The sequence below is a fragment of the Semicossyphus pulcher genome, unplaced genomic scaffold, assembly GCF_022749685.1.
Source record: "Semicossyphus pulcher isolate SPU_LCO1_2020_fin unplaced genomic scaffold, fSemPul1.0.p SCAF_6, whole genome shotgun sequence".
Lineage (NCBI taxonomy): Eukaryota > Metazoa > Chordata > Actinopteri > Labriformes > Labridae > Semicossyphus > Semicossyphus pulcher.
Genome location: NW_027211737.1, coordinates 17,984,579 through 18,001,624, shown reverse-complemented (window position 1 = coordinate 18,001,624; position 17,046 = coordinate 17,984,579). Strand labels below are relative to the sequence as shown.

The 17,046-nt window shown below is 40.3% G+C and overlaps 3 protein-coding genes across 9 annotated transcripts in view; 2 read left to right on the top strand and 1 right to left on the bottom strand.

Annotated features, from left to right (window-relative positions):
- Positions 1-3,034, top strand: part of emid1 (EMI domain containing 1) — a 54,785-nt gene extending 51,751 nt beyond the window's left edge. Inside the window, exons 16-17 of the mRNA XM_069683850.1 lie at positions 265-349; positions 1,786-3,034. Of these exons, the coding sequence (XP_069539951.1) occupies positions 265-349; positions 1,786-1,919 (219 nt within the window). The 3' untranslated portion in view covers positions 1,920-3,034. The remainder of the gene's footprint in view (positions 1-264; positions 350-1,785) is intronic.
- rhbdd3 (rhomboid domain containing 3) lies at positions 2,457-5,554 on the bottom strand. Its single transcript, XM_069683851.1, has 5 exons — positions 5,016-5,554; positions 4,524-4,907; positions 3,932-4,058; positions 3,586-3,834; positions 2,457-3,486 (listed from the first exon to the last, which is right to left on the bottom strand). The coding sequence occupies exons 1-5, from the start codon at positions 5,176-5,178 to the stop codon at positions 3,318-3,320; spliced, it is 1,092 nt and encodes a 363-aa protein (XP_069539952.1). The 5' UTR covers positions 5,179-5,554; the 3' UTR covers positions 2,457-3,317.
- A 1,219-nt stretch (positions 5,555-6,773) lies between these two features.
- On the top strand, positions 6,774-14,675 carry ewsr1b (EWS RNA-binding protein 1b). 7 transcript variants are annotated; one of them, XM_069682587.1, is made up of 15 exons: positions 6,774-6,825; positions 7,343-7,382; positions 7,569-7,620; positions 7,828-7,966; positions 8,215-8,413; positions 8,506-8,765; positions 8,868-9,027; positions 12,179-12,213; positions 12,763-12,792; positions 12,906-13,021; positions 13,105-13,234; positions 13,333-13,443; positions 13,608-13,734; positions 13,823-14,179; positions 14,309-14,675. In XM_069682587.1, the coding sequence occupies exons 1-15, from the start codon at positions 6,810-6,812 to the stop codon at positions 14,343-14,345; spliced, it is 1,809 nt and encodes a 602-aa protein (XP_069538688.1). In that variant the 5' UTR covers positions 6,774-6,809; the 3' UTR covers positions 14,346-14,675. The 7 variants fall into 7 exon arrangements, with proteins under 7 accessions (XP_069538688.1, XP_069538685.1, XP_069538686.1 ...); XM_069682584.1 differs by having other exon boundaries at positions 12,176-12,213; XM_069682585.1 differs by having other exon boundaries at positions 7,825-7,966; positions 8,218-8,413; positions 12,176-12,213.
- Positions 14,676-17,046: the final 2,371 nt, after the last annotated feature.

Sequence of the window (17,046 nt, the reverse complement as noted above, 5' to 3'; positions counted from 1 at the left end):
CAACATGAGGCTGGTCTGTGATGTGCATGCTGATGCTGCCCAGCCCAGCATGGCTAGACTCCATCTAGCAGCATGGCCAGAGAATGAGGAAGATACAGAGACATACAGGGAGCAGATATGTCTGACAGTGCTGGGCAGATTTGTGGATTGTTTTTAACCTTCTAACTGCTGAACTGTATTGAAAGAAACAAATATGACTTGCATCTTGGCGAGCAATTCTTCAGCTTGTGCTCCTTACCTTGACGGCTGTATCTATCTTCACAGGGGGACGGGATACATCAGATCAGAGAGGCGCTGAAGATCTTAGCCGAGAGGGTTTTAATCCTTGAGACTATGATCGGTATTCATGGTGAGTAGGAGGCCTGAGGCAGGGTCAGCTTTAGGCAGGGGTCAAGGTGGGGGTAGGTTTGGGGGGGTGGGCTCAAACTCCCAATGCACAGTCGCGAGCAGCCCCAGGACTCAGGCTGGTGTTACCACCCCCTCACACAGTCCCCCCCCCTGTCACTGCTCTCTGATAGGACATTAGCTTGCAGATGTTCCATGACTTGCAGGCAGACCTTGAGCTTCTGGCTCGCAGGGTGACGCTGCTGGAGGCGATCATCTGGCCAGGTAACACTGAGACATCCTCACCCACTGCTCTGCCGGCCATCACTCACCTTTTTCACAAGATCTATAAAGCCTTGATGAGCGTTAGAAGCAACTTACTGATTCCCATTTGTTTCTTAACTGCCGAAAGTTGATCCGAAAAGTAGATGTATATTAGAAATGTACTCTTACCTGTGAATTGTTCTGGCTGTGATGGTCTAATAGTATGTCAACAGCACAGATATTACTTGAAGGCATATTTACTCCAACAGCTTCTTACTGTGACAGAGGTGGTCCTCCATGGACATTTTTATTTTCTGACAAAATTTAAACAATTTGATTTATTTCACAAGTTATTTCCATATTTTTGCTATTTGTTTTTGGTTATCTTCTCAGTAAATTAAAGTGAGTGAAGCTCTGTTAAGAGCATCCTTAAGAGAACCAATTAGTATCCAGCTACTTTTAATTAATTTGGTGGCTTAGGTTCCCCAAGATGTCAATCTAATCTGATAAAACCATATCCACACACTCAGGCTGAAGCAAACTGACTTAGTTTTGCTGAGACTTTGAAGTTTTCAGGATTTCATATTTTGTATAATAATCGTGCTTGGTAGGTTAATGTATACAAATAAGTGTAAAGTTAAGTATGTAAGTCTAGCTGGAAGTGCTGCAATTAATCAATTCAATAAAATCAAATAATAAATTATTAGTCAAATGATATGAACATATATAATTGTGTGTATTAATCAATCACAATTTTGATCATCATAGTTTTTTTGTATTCATTTATGAAGCAAAAATACAAAATTGTTTGATTGGGGTTTCTAAAAAGTAAGGATTTGCAGGTGTTCAGCAGAAAAGTCAATTTGAAGACATTTTTTCATATTTTCAACATTTTATAGGAGCGCATGTATTTACAGAAATAATTGTTGCAGCCTTTCCAGCAAGATGCACCTCCTTAACAGCAGAATCAAAAAAAGAAGGGATTGGTAAATCCCTTGAATATTACAACGAGTTAGTTGATAAATAATTTGAACAAAAACCAGTAAACTGGCGTCCAATCAAGGAGCCACTTTTAAGGCCTCCATGTCAGCAGCTACATCAGAGTAGACTTGGATTAGGAGCACAGAGTGCACACATGTCCATACACACACTGACGGAGAGGGAGGCCCCGTTCCAACTGCTGTCTTTCTTCAACAGAGCCTGATCTAGGGTCTGGGGACGGACCGTTTGGCACAGCCTCCCCTAGTTTCTACAGAGATAAGCGAGCAGGTGCGCTTCCATATCGACTTGCTTCTCCTCTGTCCTCCGACACCAAGGTTCGAGGAAAGTAGCCCCCCCCCTTCCCCTCTCCCGCTCACCCTGAGGATCACAGGCTGGGTTGACCCCTCCTATAGGTCTCATCGGCACTCAACAGATTAAGACCTTATCTGACACCCTTTCTGGGCTTTACTGTCAGATGAAGGATGGGGGACACCTCAGGGAAACTCCACTGATACTCCACAATGCCCTCCTCCATCGGGACCGTGAGAACTAGTTTGACCCCCCTCCCATCAACATAACCGAACACTTTTACGTAACTCAGCATCTCCTTCTGTGTTCCCATTTCTTTGGCTGCAGAGCTGCAGCCTCTGAGTAAAGGTGTTCATGTGTGGGGGAAAAAAGGAAAATCTAAATCTTGTGTGGTGCTCATCAAGGACGATAAGGGTCATTTAGAGTAATCAATTGAAGGAGGAATCAGATGTGAGGAAACAGACTGGATTTGAGTTTGTATTGCTTTCACAATGTAACTGCAATCTGAAGAGTTCCACGATTTAAGTATATTGCGCATGTACAGTTTGCAGGACACAAGTACACAAACAAACCTCTACTTGTATTAATTTTGTTATTCTTCTATCATATTGTTTAATTCAATGTTATGTAGTGCACTAAGAAGATGAAGTCATCTCCACTCTCTGTGTTGCTTACAGTGATTTGTAGTTTTCTGGTGTGAGTGTTTCCCCCCCTGAAGTACACACTGATAAAGTGATATATTACACAATAGTATATTTACATTTAATCTGTGCAGAATGAGCACATTTGCATTTGGATTTGCATATTAAAGTGATAACGGATATAAGACGTGTGAAATAAGTATGAATCAAAACATTGAAACGAAAACACACACACACTCAGAGGAAATAGCAAATCTGTTAATGGAACTTGAACATATTTTACCACTGCTGTGCTGGTAAACTGCTTAAACTGTCCTGATGAAAAGACGTGTTTTTCATCTTATATCAAACTTATTGTGAAACTATTTAAAATATCAATGTTAGTTTATTTTGTATGCTGTTGTGTAACCATTCATATTTCATGCTTTTTTTCATTGCAAATGTGTTATTGTGTTAAGATAATCCTGTCTAGATGTTTGGTGTAATAAAATGATGTTCATTGTTTTTTTTTTACATGTCAGCTCTCTTCATTTGTTCATTCAACATGATTACAGCATAAATAAATGACATCCACTCTCTTCAATGTACATTTTATGATACAGAAACACCTGAAAAGTGAAAACTGACATCCTCATTTATTTTCCACAGAAATATTATTATTATTATTGATGATTAAAATAGTTTCAAGAAGCCCACAGGGGAAATCTAATAATCAAGCTCAGCAAAACCCAAGCATTATAAATGTCCAGTTGACTGCACAAGAGCAAACACTGTTTCAGTCCATGCGCGTGAGGTCACCTAGGTGATCTGTGGTGGCATGGGGTTCTTCCCTTTTGATACCACCACAGCCTGCTCTCCAACGCTGTCATCAATGAGCAGAGAAATGGCGCCATCTAGCTGTTTGGAGGCTGCTAATGCCACTACAGCTTTCTCAGTAGGGAAGCCCATCTTCTCCAGCTGCTGGAGTCTGAGAGGTGAAACATTGGAATATGAATCAACTAAAGTATTACTTGAAATTATATAAATAATGTGATACACTTAAAAATGCAATTAAATGATTACTTACCGTAGAGATGAAACTGATGATTTGGGCACCTCCACTTTTGCATCAGGGTTGCCAGGAGCATCCTCTAATGAGGCCAGTATCCCTGCCCTCAGCATCTGCTCCTCCAGCACCTCAGCCTCAGACTGTGCAGCAGACTCTGTCATTAACCAGGCAGGCTCTAGATACTCCCGTGGGTGGTGGTTATAAACAGTAGGATCCCTCATGGGGGGAGCAGCTGCATGATCTACAGCCATCATCTGAGAAAGTGATCTATGACAAGAGATGAAGGTTAAAATGATGTGAAGTTCCACTATCATGGACGCAGCTGGTTAGAGTGATATTTAGATTTAAACAAGTCAAATCGCACCTCTGTGAGGTAGTATAGGTGGGCAATCTTAGCCTGGATGATGTGGAAACATAAGCCCAACGAGGAATACAATCCAAGACCCTGGACTCCTCAAGTTCCTGTAACGTCCCAATGAAGGGCGGATGATCTAAAAGGTATTTTAAGTATTATAAAAAAAGACTTTGAAACATTGTGTTAACATAGAAATAGGCTTCATTATAGACGTGGTTGGGAGTCACACTTTAGCTTGACCCTCAGCAACAAATCTATACTCACATGACCTAACATTAAAAATACACAAAAAATGTATCTATTAATTTAATCTTATATGAAGTCACCGAGTATTCATCTTTACAAATAAGAATGAAATAGGGGTACGTTGCCTCAAGCCATCAAGTTAAATGCAGCAAAGTGAGACAGATGACAATACTATACAGATTGACTGTATATTTACAGCTCCTATTGGCCTGTGGGGGCTTTATCAAATGCCACTCATCAAAATTTTAGGCTAGGATTAAAAACACATGCTCCTAAAAATCAGAATATATATTACCACAATTTGAGAATATATTGTTGTGCATGCATCAATTGATTGTATAACAAGAAAGGATACAGTTGTGTCCGATGCATATAGTGCAAAAGTGTAGCAGGGCAGGTGTCCCAGGCAGCAGCAGCAGACCGATCAGCAGAAAAAGCCAGGGGAGAAACCAGACAGGCAAATACCTCAGCAGTCTTCTCTGCGTCACCTGACGACAATGTGCTGTTAACAGAGCCAGCTGGATGGCAGAGTAACCACAGATCCGACTTGCCTCCCCCCCGCCAACAAAGAGGACCAGGGTGTAAAGGAAAGGTAAAGCACCCAATGTCAGTATGGAGAGGGAAAGAAAGGCCACAGTTCCCCAGCGACGCTCCTGGCATGGCCCAACCAACAGCAGGAGAGCAACACTGACCAGAAGAGAAGACAGCTCATCATGGCTGAAGGCATACAGGAAGACATCTGAGGAGAAATAAAGGTTTGGGGAGAAAAATGCATTACATTGCTTTTTATTTCACCAACAGATGTGCATGTAAACTGATGACACGGGTCATTACAGTGCAGAGTTACCTCTGAACCTAGGGAAGTCTCCACCTGGACCTAAACTGAGACTGGCCTGGATGCCTCCAGCATACATCAGCAGCATGAGAGTTACCAATAAACATGTTCCCAGACAGAATCCACGGCGATCTGATCCAAACCAAAACCATACCGACATTATGCGATCAAGCATTATTAAGATTAGCTATAGTTTGTCCACTCACTCGTCCATGTGCGACGGCATAATTTTGGTAAACAAACATCCGTCTCATACGATGCACAACGCCTTGCAGCAATTATAGGGCTACAAATATGTAACCTTATTTTTCCTTAAAACATGAAGAGTGGGCTGGAGTGTAATAACGGTATAAACCCACGTCTGTTAGCTACATCTGCAAAATCAGCTACAGTTTATCTCTTCAAATCCTCTCTGCCACAGACAAGCAATATGTTGTAATCGTACGATGAGCCTACGAGTTTAAATGCTATTCTAAAACAACTACGTCCTTAAACGATTTGAAATTAATGTTATGGAAATAGAAAGAAACTGGCGTGAAAATGTTTTTTGAGCTAACATTGCTAAAACAAGTTTACGTCTTTCGCCTACGTCACGTCTTCTTCTTCGGGTTTGTATTCTGATTGCCAGGTAGCAAACTAGAGTAAAGGCGCATTACTGCCACCTGCAGACACTTAGCTCGTAGGCAAAAAAAACCCAACCAAATCCTTACTTTTAATTGAGCCTGTCTCAGGAAAAGTTACACAAATCACACAAATTTTGATTAAAGATTGATTGTTTACGTCTATTATCAGTATCATTCTCTGGATCCAGCTTCTCAAATGTGAGGATTTGCTGGTTTCCTGGGTTTTATGAGGCACGGAATTTAAATTAATGTTTTCTAGAAAAATGTCCCTTAAAAATGTCATCATTTACATTAAAAGATTATTTGCATTGTTTCACCAATGTGTTCCCTCAGTTTACTGTTGTAGCTAGTTTTTAATATTTAACATATTGTTTGAAGGTTTAGTCAGGTGATTACTAAACAAGGGGGTCGTTTGTTACAAGGCAGTCGAAGGGTTTATAAAATGATTAATACAAAGTCTCGCTACACAAATTTGTTTTTGTTTTTTTTTAATGTCTACAATATTTTGATTTTTAGATGTTGATATAGAATAATTGTATTTAATAGGCATTTAACTGTCATTTAAATGAAACTTTAATGGGGAGGTCTGAAGTTGAACTACTAACAACTCATAGACACCTGAAACATGAAAAGGGGCAGTAGGCACTGCTCTTTTGTAAGCCAAAAGTTTTATGCACCTATGGTGATCAAAATATCCCTCCTGAATGTGATGGAGTACATGTATAAATTGGTTATATACTCAAATAAAGAACAGCACCTTCACATTTACAGAAGTAGTTTTGTAATTCTTTTTTAAAATTGTTTTACTTGTCACCGCTCCTATTTTCTTACATTCTATGGGACTTTCACCAGAAATGTCCTATTTCAGTTTCCTTAGTTATAATTTAGCAATTAAAAGTTGAAAAGCAGTTAATGTCATACATACTTGTATACTTCATTATCATAACTACTACCTGTAGTATAGCATATTGTTTGTTGTCTGCTTTGAGTGGACCAAACATTGTTATATAATATCTTTGGATTAAATTTAATCTTAAAACGTGAAAGTGATTGACCTATTTAGGAGCTCTGTCACTGCTCAAGCGAGGGCTTATACATCTCGCGAGATTTCGTGGTTCCTGTGAAAAGAAGTACATTTCTCCGGCAGCTAACTCCGTCAGTCGTCTTTCACAGGCTCACTAAAATGGCGTCGGCTCCGGGTGAGTGAAGATTTGTGATATTTTACACTGATTTTGGGACAAGTTGTGTTATTAAGTTTAAAGAATCGTTTGGTTAACTCTTTTTCTAAGGACATTACGTGTTCATAACCGATCTTTCGTTTTACATTGCACCGAACCCAGTGTAGCGTTGGCTAGTGCTACGCACAGGGCCTAGTCTTGTTAGCTCAACGAGACGTTGCGGTAATATCTGCCGGATTGTTTTTTCGTCTTTCTGCAAACTGAAGATGATTAAGGACACCGGTTTCCCAATTTTACTAAAATTGTTCTTAACGCCATGTTAATCATGTATTCCTAAGTTAATTTGAAATGTTCATCTTGTTCAATGAACGGATATGTTGGTTAACATTGTCTTGCCGTTGTTGAATGGCGACCTAACAACGGCTCTGTGTAACGTGCGGCTAGCATTAGCAGCGTAGCTCGCGCGCGAACTGTGTTTTGTTCGCATTCCTGGCACTCAGCTAATGATTAGCCTAACTAACATGTTCTTTTTCTTTAGCAGATTACAGCTCCTACAATCAGACCGGTGCTCAGCAGGGGTAAGAGTCTTTAGTTGTTTGCCTATAGGGATTGTACTAATGTATTTTCTATTATTGAATGAGCAAGTTTACGCTTCATTGTTCTAACAATTAAACTCGATAACTAAGAGTGCATAACATGCCCAAGACTAAGAGACACCCTATATTTGCCGACACTAAACCTTTGACCTGTCTTTTTTTATACAGGTATGCCTCTTATGCTGCCCAGCCCTCACAAAGTTATGGGCAGTCTGCGCAGGTGAGATTTAACAAATCAGGGTTTGTTTGTTTTATGGATATGGATTGCTTTGTACTGGGTTAGGATTTGTTCAGATTTAGACTGAATTTGTTAGTTGGGTTAGTTAAATTCTTATGTTGCCAGGGTTTGGCTTAAAATGTTTACTCAAAATGAGTTCACTGGGGTTTATTCTACCTAGCAACTGAAAATGGTCTTTTCTTTCAGCAGAGCTATGGTCAGCAGAGTTACGGATCATATGCCCAACCTGCTGCTGCTGACGGCAGTTACACTCAGACAACCCCTGCCGCTGGAGGCTACCCCCAGCAGCAACAACAGTATGGATCCTCGTATGGCCAACCAGCATCAGGTCAGTTATTAATATAGAAGTATTTAACTCATTTTAGTGTGGTTCTGCTAGGAACCAAAGGCAACATAATGTAACAAGCAGGCTAGGGGTATAAGTTTTAAATGAGCATACTTCTTGTTGACACTGTGAATGTAAACAATTTGAGAATGACCTTAAAGTTTTAATTCATAAACACTGCGTTTACACATAAGATTGTCACACCTATTAAAAACACAACTCATTTTTTTTCTTGGTATTTCTGTTTTCAGCAGCTGGATATCCTGCTGCTCAGTCTACCACTCATAGCTACTCTCAGTCAACCCAGGGTTATGGAGCCAGTGGTTATGACAGTACTCCTGCTGCTGCTGCTCCAGCTGCCTCCCAGTCCTACGGCTCTCAGCCAGGATATACTGCCCAGTCTGCCTACCCTGGTTATGGCCAGCAGGCTGCTCCTACGGCACCGCAGAGGTATGTACCCTTTGGCTATCCAAATAACAGCTAAATCCACGCAGACGTACTTTTCTTTTACACTATGCTTTGTCTTTCTTTGTCTCTCTCAGTTACAATGCTAACAGCCAGCCGGCTAGTTACAACCAAAACAGCTACTCCCAGCCTGCAGCATATGGCCAGCAACAACCTGGCTACCAGGCCCAGCAGGCCAGCTATGGCCAGCAGCAGGGGTACCAGCAGCCGACCCAACAGCCACAACAGGCTCCTCCCGCTTACCCTCCTCAGGCTGCTGGATCCTATGGGCAGCCTCCTTCCAACCAGTACAGCCAGCAAGGTGGACCACCTAGCTACAGCCAGAATAGCCATTACAGTAAGATTTGTCTTTTGCTGTTCTTGTAATCTACATTGGAAACTTTAATGTCACTGTTAACATGTTTGTATGTTTTCATATATTTGTGCTCGTCTTTTGCAGACAATTACAGACAAGACAGCCAGGGTGGAGGTTCCAGTTACTCTGGCTCTGAATCTTCAAGGTACCCAGGGTCGGGGGAGAGCAGGGGGCCTGGCAGGGACGGCTTTGATCGAGGTGGAATGATGCATCGTGGGCGTGGAGGCATGGGCCGCGGCATGGGGTACGTGTCTTTCCTTAGCATTTAACCTGATTTTGACTCCACAGGGGCTATGGCCACTTGGGGCAGGGTTGAAACAAGTTCCCATCAGGAACAGCTGGAATAATCTAAATTCATATACCATAATTGTTTGTAACTTGTCTTAATATGGCAGCGAATACAAATATAAGGGCTTCTCTAATATAGCATGAGGTCCATTATAGATTAGGTTCATGCCAACTTAGGCAGCAAATGTAGCTCTTCTCCTGCAGTTTCAGCCCTGCCTCTCATATGGCCAAAGGTAAGACGGGTTTTTCCTTGTTTGTTTTTAAACATGATGATCAGGAACCTGTGCATAAATATTTAGATTGAACAGCTTATATCCTCAAATATAATTTCAAAATGAGCAAATCGCAAAGTTTTAGGATAACTGAGGTTGCATATTTCACAACTGGTCAGGGAATGTGATAATATCACATTGCAAGCGTATCTACATAAAATCAAAACTATTGTGTTTTCTTGAGGAAGGTTCAAACATTGTCTCACTATCTCGGCATCCACCTTTTTCTAATCAGTTTCTCACTGTGGTGTTATTCCCTGTAGAGTAACATACATACAATTGTTACAAGAAGAATGCAGTAAGAACTTACAAAGACCCTGTAGATTTTTTTTCAAATATTGAGAAGTTGAAGTCTTTTAACCTAAATTACATGTTAGAACTTCACATTGATACTTAAATGTATAAATAGGCAGTGTTGCATTCCAAATACACATTTTGTTTGTTTACTCGGGAGAGAGATTTGGGTCGATACATTTCTTCATTGACAAGGTTTTTTCCCTTTTTTCCTTACAAAAACATTAACTGGTGTTTTCAGTTTGTGGTTGTATTTTGCGAGGTAATATCAAAAAGAGAAAATGGCGCCATGAAAATATCAGGGTCAAACATGCTAATGGTAATTTTTGCCTCAACTACAAAGAGACAAAGTGAACAATTTTTTTCTCAAATTTCTGAGTCACTTTTTTGGTTATGGCTCCACTTTGGTCCTAAAAGATGACCTTAATTGATCACTTCTATATATTATATCTGTTGTGCTGAAAGAAGTCGATGAGACTGTTTAATGTTTTCTTTTACTTTGGTCAATGGTTTTATATCCCTATATAAAATACTAAAAACATTCATTAAGGGCAAATTTGATACCATCTATGCTGTAAAAATAACATCAATGGATGTGTGCAAAATTACAGTAATTTAATGGCAGCGTTTTTTGGTGTCACACCTTGGCCATTAAGGAAGAGAAACACAGGTCTAACAATGATACAACAGATGTTAAAACACAGGGTGAATTCAGACTCTGTACTCAGACAAACATTCTTTCTCTGTATCAATACTTTAGGTTTGCTCAAGGGTTTGTCATGGTGCAGATGCATTCGGTCCATGTTGGTGTAGCATAATCAGGTCTCATGGCAACAAAAACTGGCATTCGGGTGTTTTGCACTTGAGTATTGTATTCCTCCTGATGGTGTGATTAGAAGTCAGTTGAGCTAGTTCTTCACACACTTACTCTGGTACCTTAATTGAAATGCCAATCAAACATGCTCTTAATGCAGATTGGGCATTTGAACCGTTTGTTCCCTGTTAGTTCACCTTAAACTATTGGAAATGGTTTGACCCATCCCCACATCAGATTTAACTATCATTAAGCTCCTCTGACAAGGAATTGAAAGGGTTATCAAGAGAGAGGTTGTACTGTATATGTGCTTTGGTTGAGGGTGTTTATCACAGTGTGGAAAAAGGAACGTTTTTAAATAAACGTATTTGGTTTCTGAAATACTACAAAGACACTCCCAAAAATGCAATACTTAACATGTCCAGTTTTAGTTTCAAGATTTGGTTTTAAAAGCTTAAAGTTTTGAGGTGAAATGCAGCATGTTTCGGGTGATTTCATAAGATGTGCAGTTTATACACTTTATTCATTTCTGGTTAATCAGTGGAAAGTCTTTAAAGGCCGTAGAGCTCTGCATGACTTGTTTCATCTGGTTTTTGAGTGCAGGAAATACACAAACACAGAAATGCAGTTTTGAGACAATTCATTGATTTTTATACAATACAGGACTCAAATCGAGTTATCAAAGTAGTGGTAAATAAGAATGCATAAATACAATAGGCATAAATAGGAATACAACCCTAAATACACTTCCATATATCAGATGTAGCATCATGTTTTTAGAGTTCCTCTTTTATTTTAGTGTATTTGAAGCTTGGCACAGGTATTAGTGTGTTCTGGGGGGAGGTGGGGGGCACGTTATCATTTTGAAATGTTTAAATTGTTTTTGTGGTTTGGAATACAAATGTTTGATCATTCTTTGAGCACTTTTTAACATGCTTTGTCACATTTATACCGTACAGGTAACAGTGAGAGCCATTTAAAACCATCTATTCTCTTTAAAGTATCTGTACTCAGTGCAGAGCGGCCAGCTTAAGCAGCAGGAGGGAGCTTAAACAAAGATTCGGGGTCTGCCATTTTTCAAGAACTGAGGATGGTGGTTTTTTCATAAGCATGATGGGTTTATTTGTTGACTAAGTTTTTGTGTTTAGTTAAACATTACATTGGTTAAACTGTAAACATTTTCTTTTGGTGTTTATTTCTCTTGAACAGTGTATAATTGTAATTTTTTTTACATTTGTTTTATTACCTGGTGAATGTGATCACCTGTTCCAACATGTCAAATTTCAGATGCATTGTCTTTTTTACAACAGATTCAGCTATACCTTTTGTCAGATCTAATGTCATCAGGGTGGTAACTTTTTTTTGGTTAAAATGTGTATCCCATCAATGCATCTGAAATCTTTCCTCCTGTGTACAAATGTTTGGGCTTTTTCACATTTTGAAAGGCAGTGAAAATATGTTAGACAGTTATTCATGTTTCTGCACAAATGTGTCCACTTCCTCAAACTGTCACTGAAGTTGTACTCAGCTAACCAAGGACTGGTGAATTGTTAATACACTTATCCCCTCGATTAAGATTGTGTATTTATAATTTAGGGAGTGTTTTAGTTGCTGTTCGGTTAGTTAGAATGTTTTCATTAATCCCTCAATCAAGCCACTTTGCTCGAGCCATGGAAGTGGCTGTAAAAGGAAATCGCCTTCATATCTCCATTTATTCCCCCTAGCAGCGCCGGAGACAGAGGTGGCTTCAGTAAGCCTGGTGGTAAGTTAACGAGTATTACACTGGTTAGTCCTTTCAAAGCCTTAAACTTTTTGAGCAAATATCCTTCATTACATTATGGTATGCAAAATTTATTTACGTGAACACATCGGAAAATATTGGTGAAATTTTTTTTCAATGCCTGAGACCATTTTCTCCAGGGTACTTGGTATAATTCAGTCACTGCCTATGGTTTTACAATGATTTTTTGAGGTTAATGACAAATTTTCATTCAAATGTGTCCGTTACTGCTTTACAAAAACTCATGAGCTGAATTCCTGGGGGTTTTTAGGATTTCTTACTGGTCTAAGAGGCTTTTACACAAATATTTGCCAAAGGGTCTGAGGTGTTATATTTTCAATTCAATATATCACTTGTGGGATTTGTGGTGTACCATAAGGTGCCATTTTTCAACCTCAATATGGCTGGCCACGTTTATAAGGAAGTGTCTCTATTATGTTTTCTAGTACTCCTCAGGTGTTACACTTGACTTCAGTTGCTCATACTGACTTTTCTCACTCTTGTCTCTCTCTCTCGACTGATGGACTACAGGACCTATGGGCGGTGACGAGCGTGAAATGGGTGAGTCCGGTCCCACTTAGACTCTTTCACTGCTCCATCAATTTGAAGATTCTTAAAACTTTCCTGTAATTATGAAAGACTGCATATTTACCGTTACTGTGCATTTGTTGTAGGACGCCCGGAAGAGCAGGATGACTCTGAGAACAGCACTATCTACATCACAGGGCTGACTGAGAAGGCCAACCTGGAGGAGATGGCTGAGTTCTTTAAACACGTTGGCCCAATCAGGGTAAGAAAAGCACTATACTCTAAAATGTGTTGCAAGCATAACTAATGTGGAAACTAAATTAAACTAAATGCCTTTGTGTCCAGATTAACCGCAGACTTGGCCAGCCTGCCATTAACATATACACGGATAAGGACTCCGGAAAGCCCAAGGGAGATGCCACCCTGTCCTACGAGGAGCCAATCTGTGCCAAAGCAGCCGTGGAGCATTTTGATGGTACGTGGTAACTGGCAATCAGACCTAATTACAATCCAAGAAATACAAAGATCTAAAAGTGCCAGAAAGCATTAATAACTATATATTTGTATTTGTAGGCAAGGAGTTCCAGGGCAGGAGGCTTAAGGTCTCCATGGCACGCCGTAAGCCCATGATGGGTGGAATAAGAGGTGGCATGCCCATGCGCGATGGCATGATGGGTCGTGGAGGTAAAGCATTATGTTTTTAGTGGTAGACTATTTAGCACCTGTCCACACATGTCTTTGTTTTAGGGTGTTTTTGTCATTTGAACCAATCCCACTTTGCCTCCGTCGTTGATCTCCATAAAATGTCTAGCTACCAAATGACTAAAGTGCTGTAATTTTCTTGTCAGGTATGATGGGACGAGGAGGAGATCGTGGTGGGTTCGGCCCACGCGGTGGTCCTCGTGGTATGGGCAGAGGTGGACCCACAGGAGGAAACATGCAGCAGAGAGCTGGCGACTGGGAGTGTCCTAACCCGTATGTATCCATAGTGCAGTGTCTTCTTTGGTTACTTTCTAGTTCTATGAAAGATTGGTTTGTAATTTCTTATGTTCTGTTTTCCCAGGGGTTGTGGCAACCAGAACTTTGCCTGGAGGATGGAGTGTAACCAGTGCAAAGCCCCCAAACCAGAAGGGTTAGGAGGTGGCCCTCCATTCCCCCCTGGCGGTGACCGAGGCAGAGGAGGAATGGGAATCCGTGGAGGCAGAGGTATGGACCGTGGTGGGCCAGCCGGAGGTGGAGGTCCCGGAGGCCCTGGAGGTTTCCGTGGAGGCTGGGGAGGCGATCGCGGTGGATTCAGAGGACGTGGTGGAATGGATAGGGGAGGTTTCCGTGGGGCCGGGCGTGGGGGACCACCCATGGACCGAATGGGTGGCAGAGGAGGAAGAGGAATGGGCCCACCTGGCGGCAAGATGGATATGAGGTAGGTTAATGTTTTATTACACCTGGAATTCTGGCATTGTTATAATTTACTTTGAAAACCTTTAAAGTAAAGTTGTGACCAGAACTGTTGTAAATATTTGTATGAAAACCTTCTGTGTTCCTTTTTTAGGGACCATCGCCAGGAGCGCAGAGAGAGACCCTACTGAAGAACTTCTTGTCCGTTCTTGTGGAATTTGATTTTTAAGACGGGAATTTTTAATTTATGATTCCATATTCCGATGGTTATAGAGCTGCTTCCAAACATCTTTTGCAGTTAAATTCAACTCGTGTTTCCATTTTTTTATTTTAGTTTACCCATGTTTACGCTACATCTTGTATTGTGCACGTTTTGTTGTTTTTTTTATGTATGCAGATTAGTTTTGCCCTTGTATTGTAAAATGCAAACTGTTTTCATGCGTTAACGTAAATGCCTCCCCTTTCCCATTACTGACAATTGTACGGTGATAAATTTGGGAAATAAAGTTTTACTGATTTGATGTGTACTGATTTTGGTCTTTGCTCAACTTAACAATATGAAGTCATTCAGGAAAACTTGCAACAAATACATTAAGAGTCTCTTTGAAAGTGATGTTATTCATAAAAATCAGTGAGGAGTTCACAGTAGGGATTGTGTTTTGATCCATTGGCAGTATCTGATTATGTGGCTACAGGCACATTTATAAAATGTTTTTAATGGAAATCTGGTCACTGGCCAACTTTCAGTCACCATAAAAACAACGAATGAGTGTACTACCATAGTAATGACAATCTGTTATTTGCGTCTAAAGTGAATAAGGTTGGTCCATCAGAACAGAAAAAAGACCTGTTGTAAATAAGACCAAGTAGATTGTAAAGACGAGTTGGACATACAGAAGTCACACATTGTAATTTAAGTCTTTATAGACATGATGTAAGCGGTGGCCTCCCAGCACATCCACATGACTTGTTCCACCACATATAATGATCCTCTCTGACCTTTGAATGTCTTCTCTCTCCCTGGAGGCCTGAGTGCTGAACACATTTGGATGCCTAAATATAAGAACTGTACTTAAGTGTTCTTTAGATTGCCACTAACATGATAATGGACTTTTTCTCTTTGAATACCCTGAGAAACAATTTCTATATTCTTATTACCACATTTCACTTGATTTAGCCATTTTACTCCTTTTAACTGGACTGTAAATGGAGCACATCTGTAGGCCTCCCTGGCTGCTGCTGTTCCTTTTCTTGCCAGTAGGAGGCGCATGTTGAACTGAAACTTCTAGTTGCTGCAGTTCTGAAGTGAGTGGACACTTCCTGGACCTGGAATCTGGTGCTTTGTATCAGACTCCATTTCCCTTGTTTGCATTGCAGCCCTTTGTTATGAATGTATTTAATTTTTATCCTTCAGATTTAAGTGGCTTAAGTTGTCTTAATTAGAGACAACATATACAATGAGCTTCTCTTAATGCTGCCACCAACTCTGACCCAGTGAAGCCTGTTGTTTAGATATCACAAATACCTGAAACATTTTTCTTCAATGAGCAGTATTCCCTGTAAGGTACTCAAGTTGAGTTAAGTGCTGTTATTAATCACAGATGTCAATCGTTGCCACATTTTATTAATAACATCTGGCAAACACATGACTATCAGGACCATCTTACAGCTCTTTGATGATTCCTTTTCATACTACCACAAGATAATCCTGCCTGTTCAAGACATAGAAAATGTGTTTAATCCTTTGTAGTATTTTCCTATTTAGAAGTCAAAGCTCTTCTACAAACTTCAGTCAAAGTGCAACTTGGCTATGGATTAAAACACAGGCAGTGAACACATCTGTATGTCTCTTGTATGAGGGAAAACATTTTTAAAGCATCCTGAAAGAGTTTTACAACAGGACACAACGTTTTCCAGCTCCAGGGCTGCTGTACTGTTTCTAATCCTGACCTCTGTTGTCCCTGTGGAGGGGAAAAACTACAAGAGTTAACTTCTTTTTTCTTGACTATAAATAGCAGGTGGGTCATTCCATCTATTCTCAAAACACTCATAGCTTTGTACATTAAAAGTTCTTGTTCAGTCTGCAAGTATCATGCTATTTTTTTTTATTTACTTAAGTCCTTTGAGTTATCCCTCGGGGAAACCCTGCAGCTGACATCTTGAAGTGCCCCTCATTCGCTGTGACCCGTTGCTCATGTGGATTAACAGAGTGCTGAATTCTCTGCGTCTTTACTGACAGAAAAGCTGATTCATCCAGGCCAAAAAAATGATCTCATCTACCCCCACCTTCTCTCTCTCTCTCTCTCTCTCTCTCTCTCTCTCTCTCACTAACTCTTCCGCCTCCCTTCCTTTCTTTCTCTCTCTCTCTTTCTTAAACAGACACATCCCTCTTTTTTAAATGAAAACAAGCCCTCCTTCTTGGCAGTGGGCTCTGCTTCAATTCAAACAATCACACATTAGGACGGTACATGGGGCGCTACAATAGAGGAGACCCAAGGCTTTTAAAAAGAAAGGTAAAAGGGGAAATTAGATGTTGGAAAAACATTTTTGACCACATTTTTTAACCTATAGATGGAAAATAAGGGTTTTTGCAACATTATTTCAAAATAAAAGTCCATATAAATAGCTGACAAGTTCTCAACAGCATCCAAAACATGAAACACTTGCTTGAGTTTGTATTACAAGATGCCTCATATAGTTTTTAATCATGTTCTTTAACTGTTGGCATAAAGGCCTACATGTTGTTTATGGTAAGATCAGACAGTTTCTGACAGCCCCGAGCAAGTTTCCCCCATATTTTCAAAATGCTAACATACCCTAAAAACCTGAAAGTCAGGTTCTCTTCACCAAAGTTTGACCCACGTTTCAAACCTCAACTCTTTCTGTAAACAC

Bases quoted from the DNA above. Each gene is read 5' to 3' on its own strand.
- rhbdd3 (XM_069683851.1), bottom strand. From the start codon at position 5,178: ATGCTTGATCGCATAATGTCGGTATGGTTTTGGTTTGGATCAGATCGC. The intron at 4,908-5,015 runs GTAACTCTGCAC...ATTTCTCCTCAG, and splicing joins AGACTTCCCTAGGTTCAGAG to ATGTCTTCCTGTATGCCTTC. The intron at 3,835-3,931 runs GTGCGATTTGAC...CTCTTGTCATAG, and splicing joins ACCTATACTACCTCACAGAG to ATCACTTTCTCAGATGATGG.
- ewsr1b (XM_069682581.1), top strand. The intron at 8,414-8,505 runs GTATGTACCCTT...TGTCTCTCTCAG, and splicing joins GCTCCTACGGCACCGCAGAG to TTACAATGCTAACAGCCAGC. The intron at 12,214-12,762 runs GTAAGTTAACGA...GATGGACTACAG, and splicing joins TGGCTTCAGTAAGCCTGGTG to GACCTATGGGCGGTGACGAG.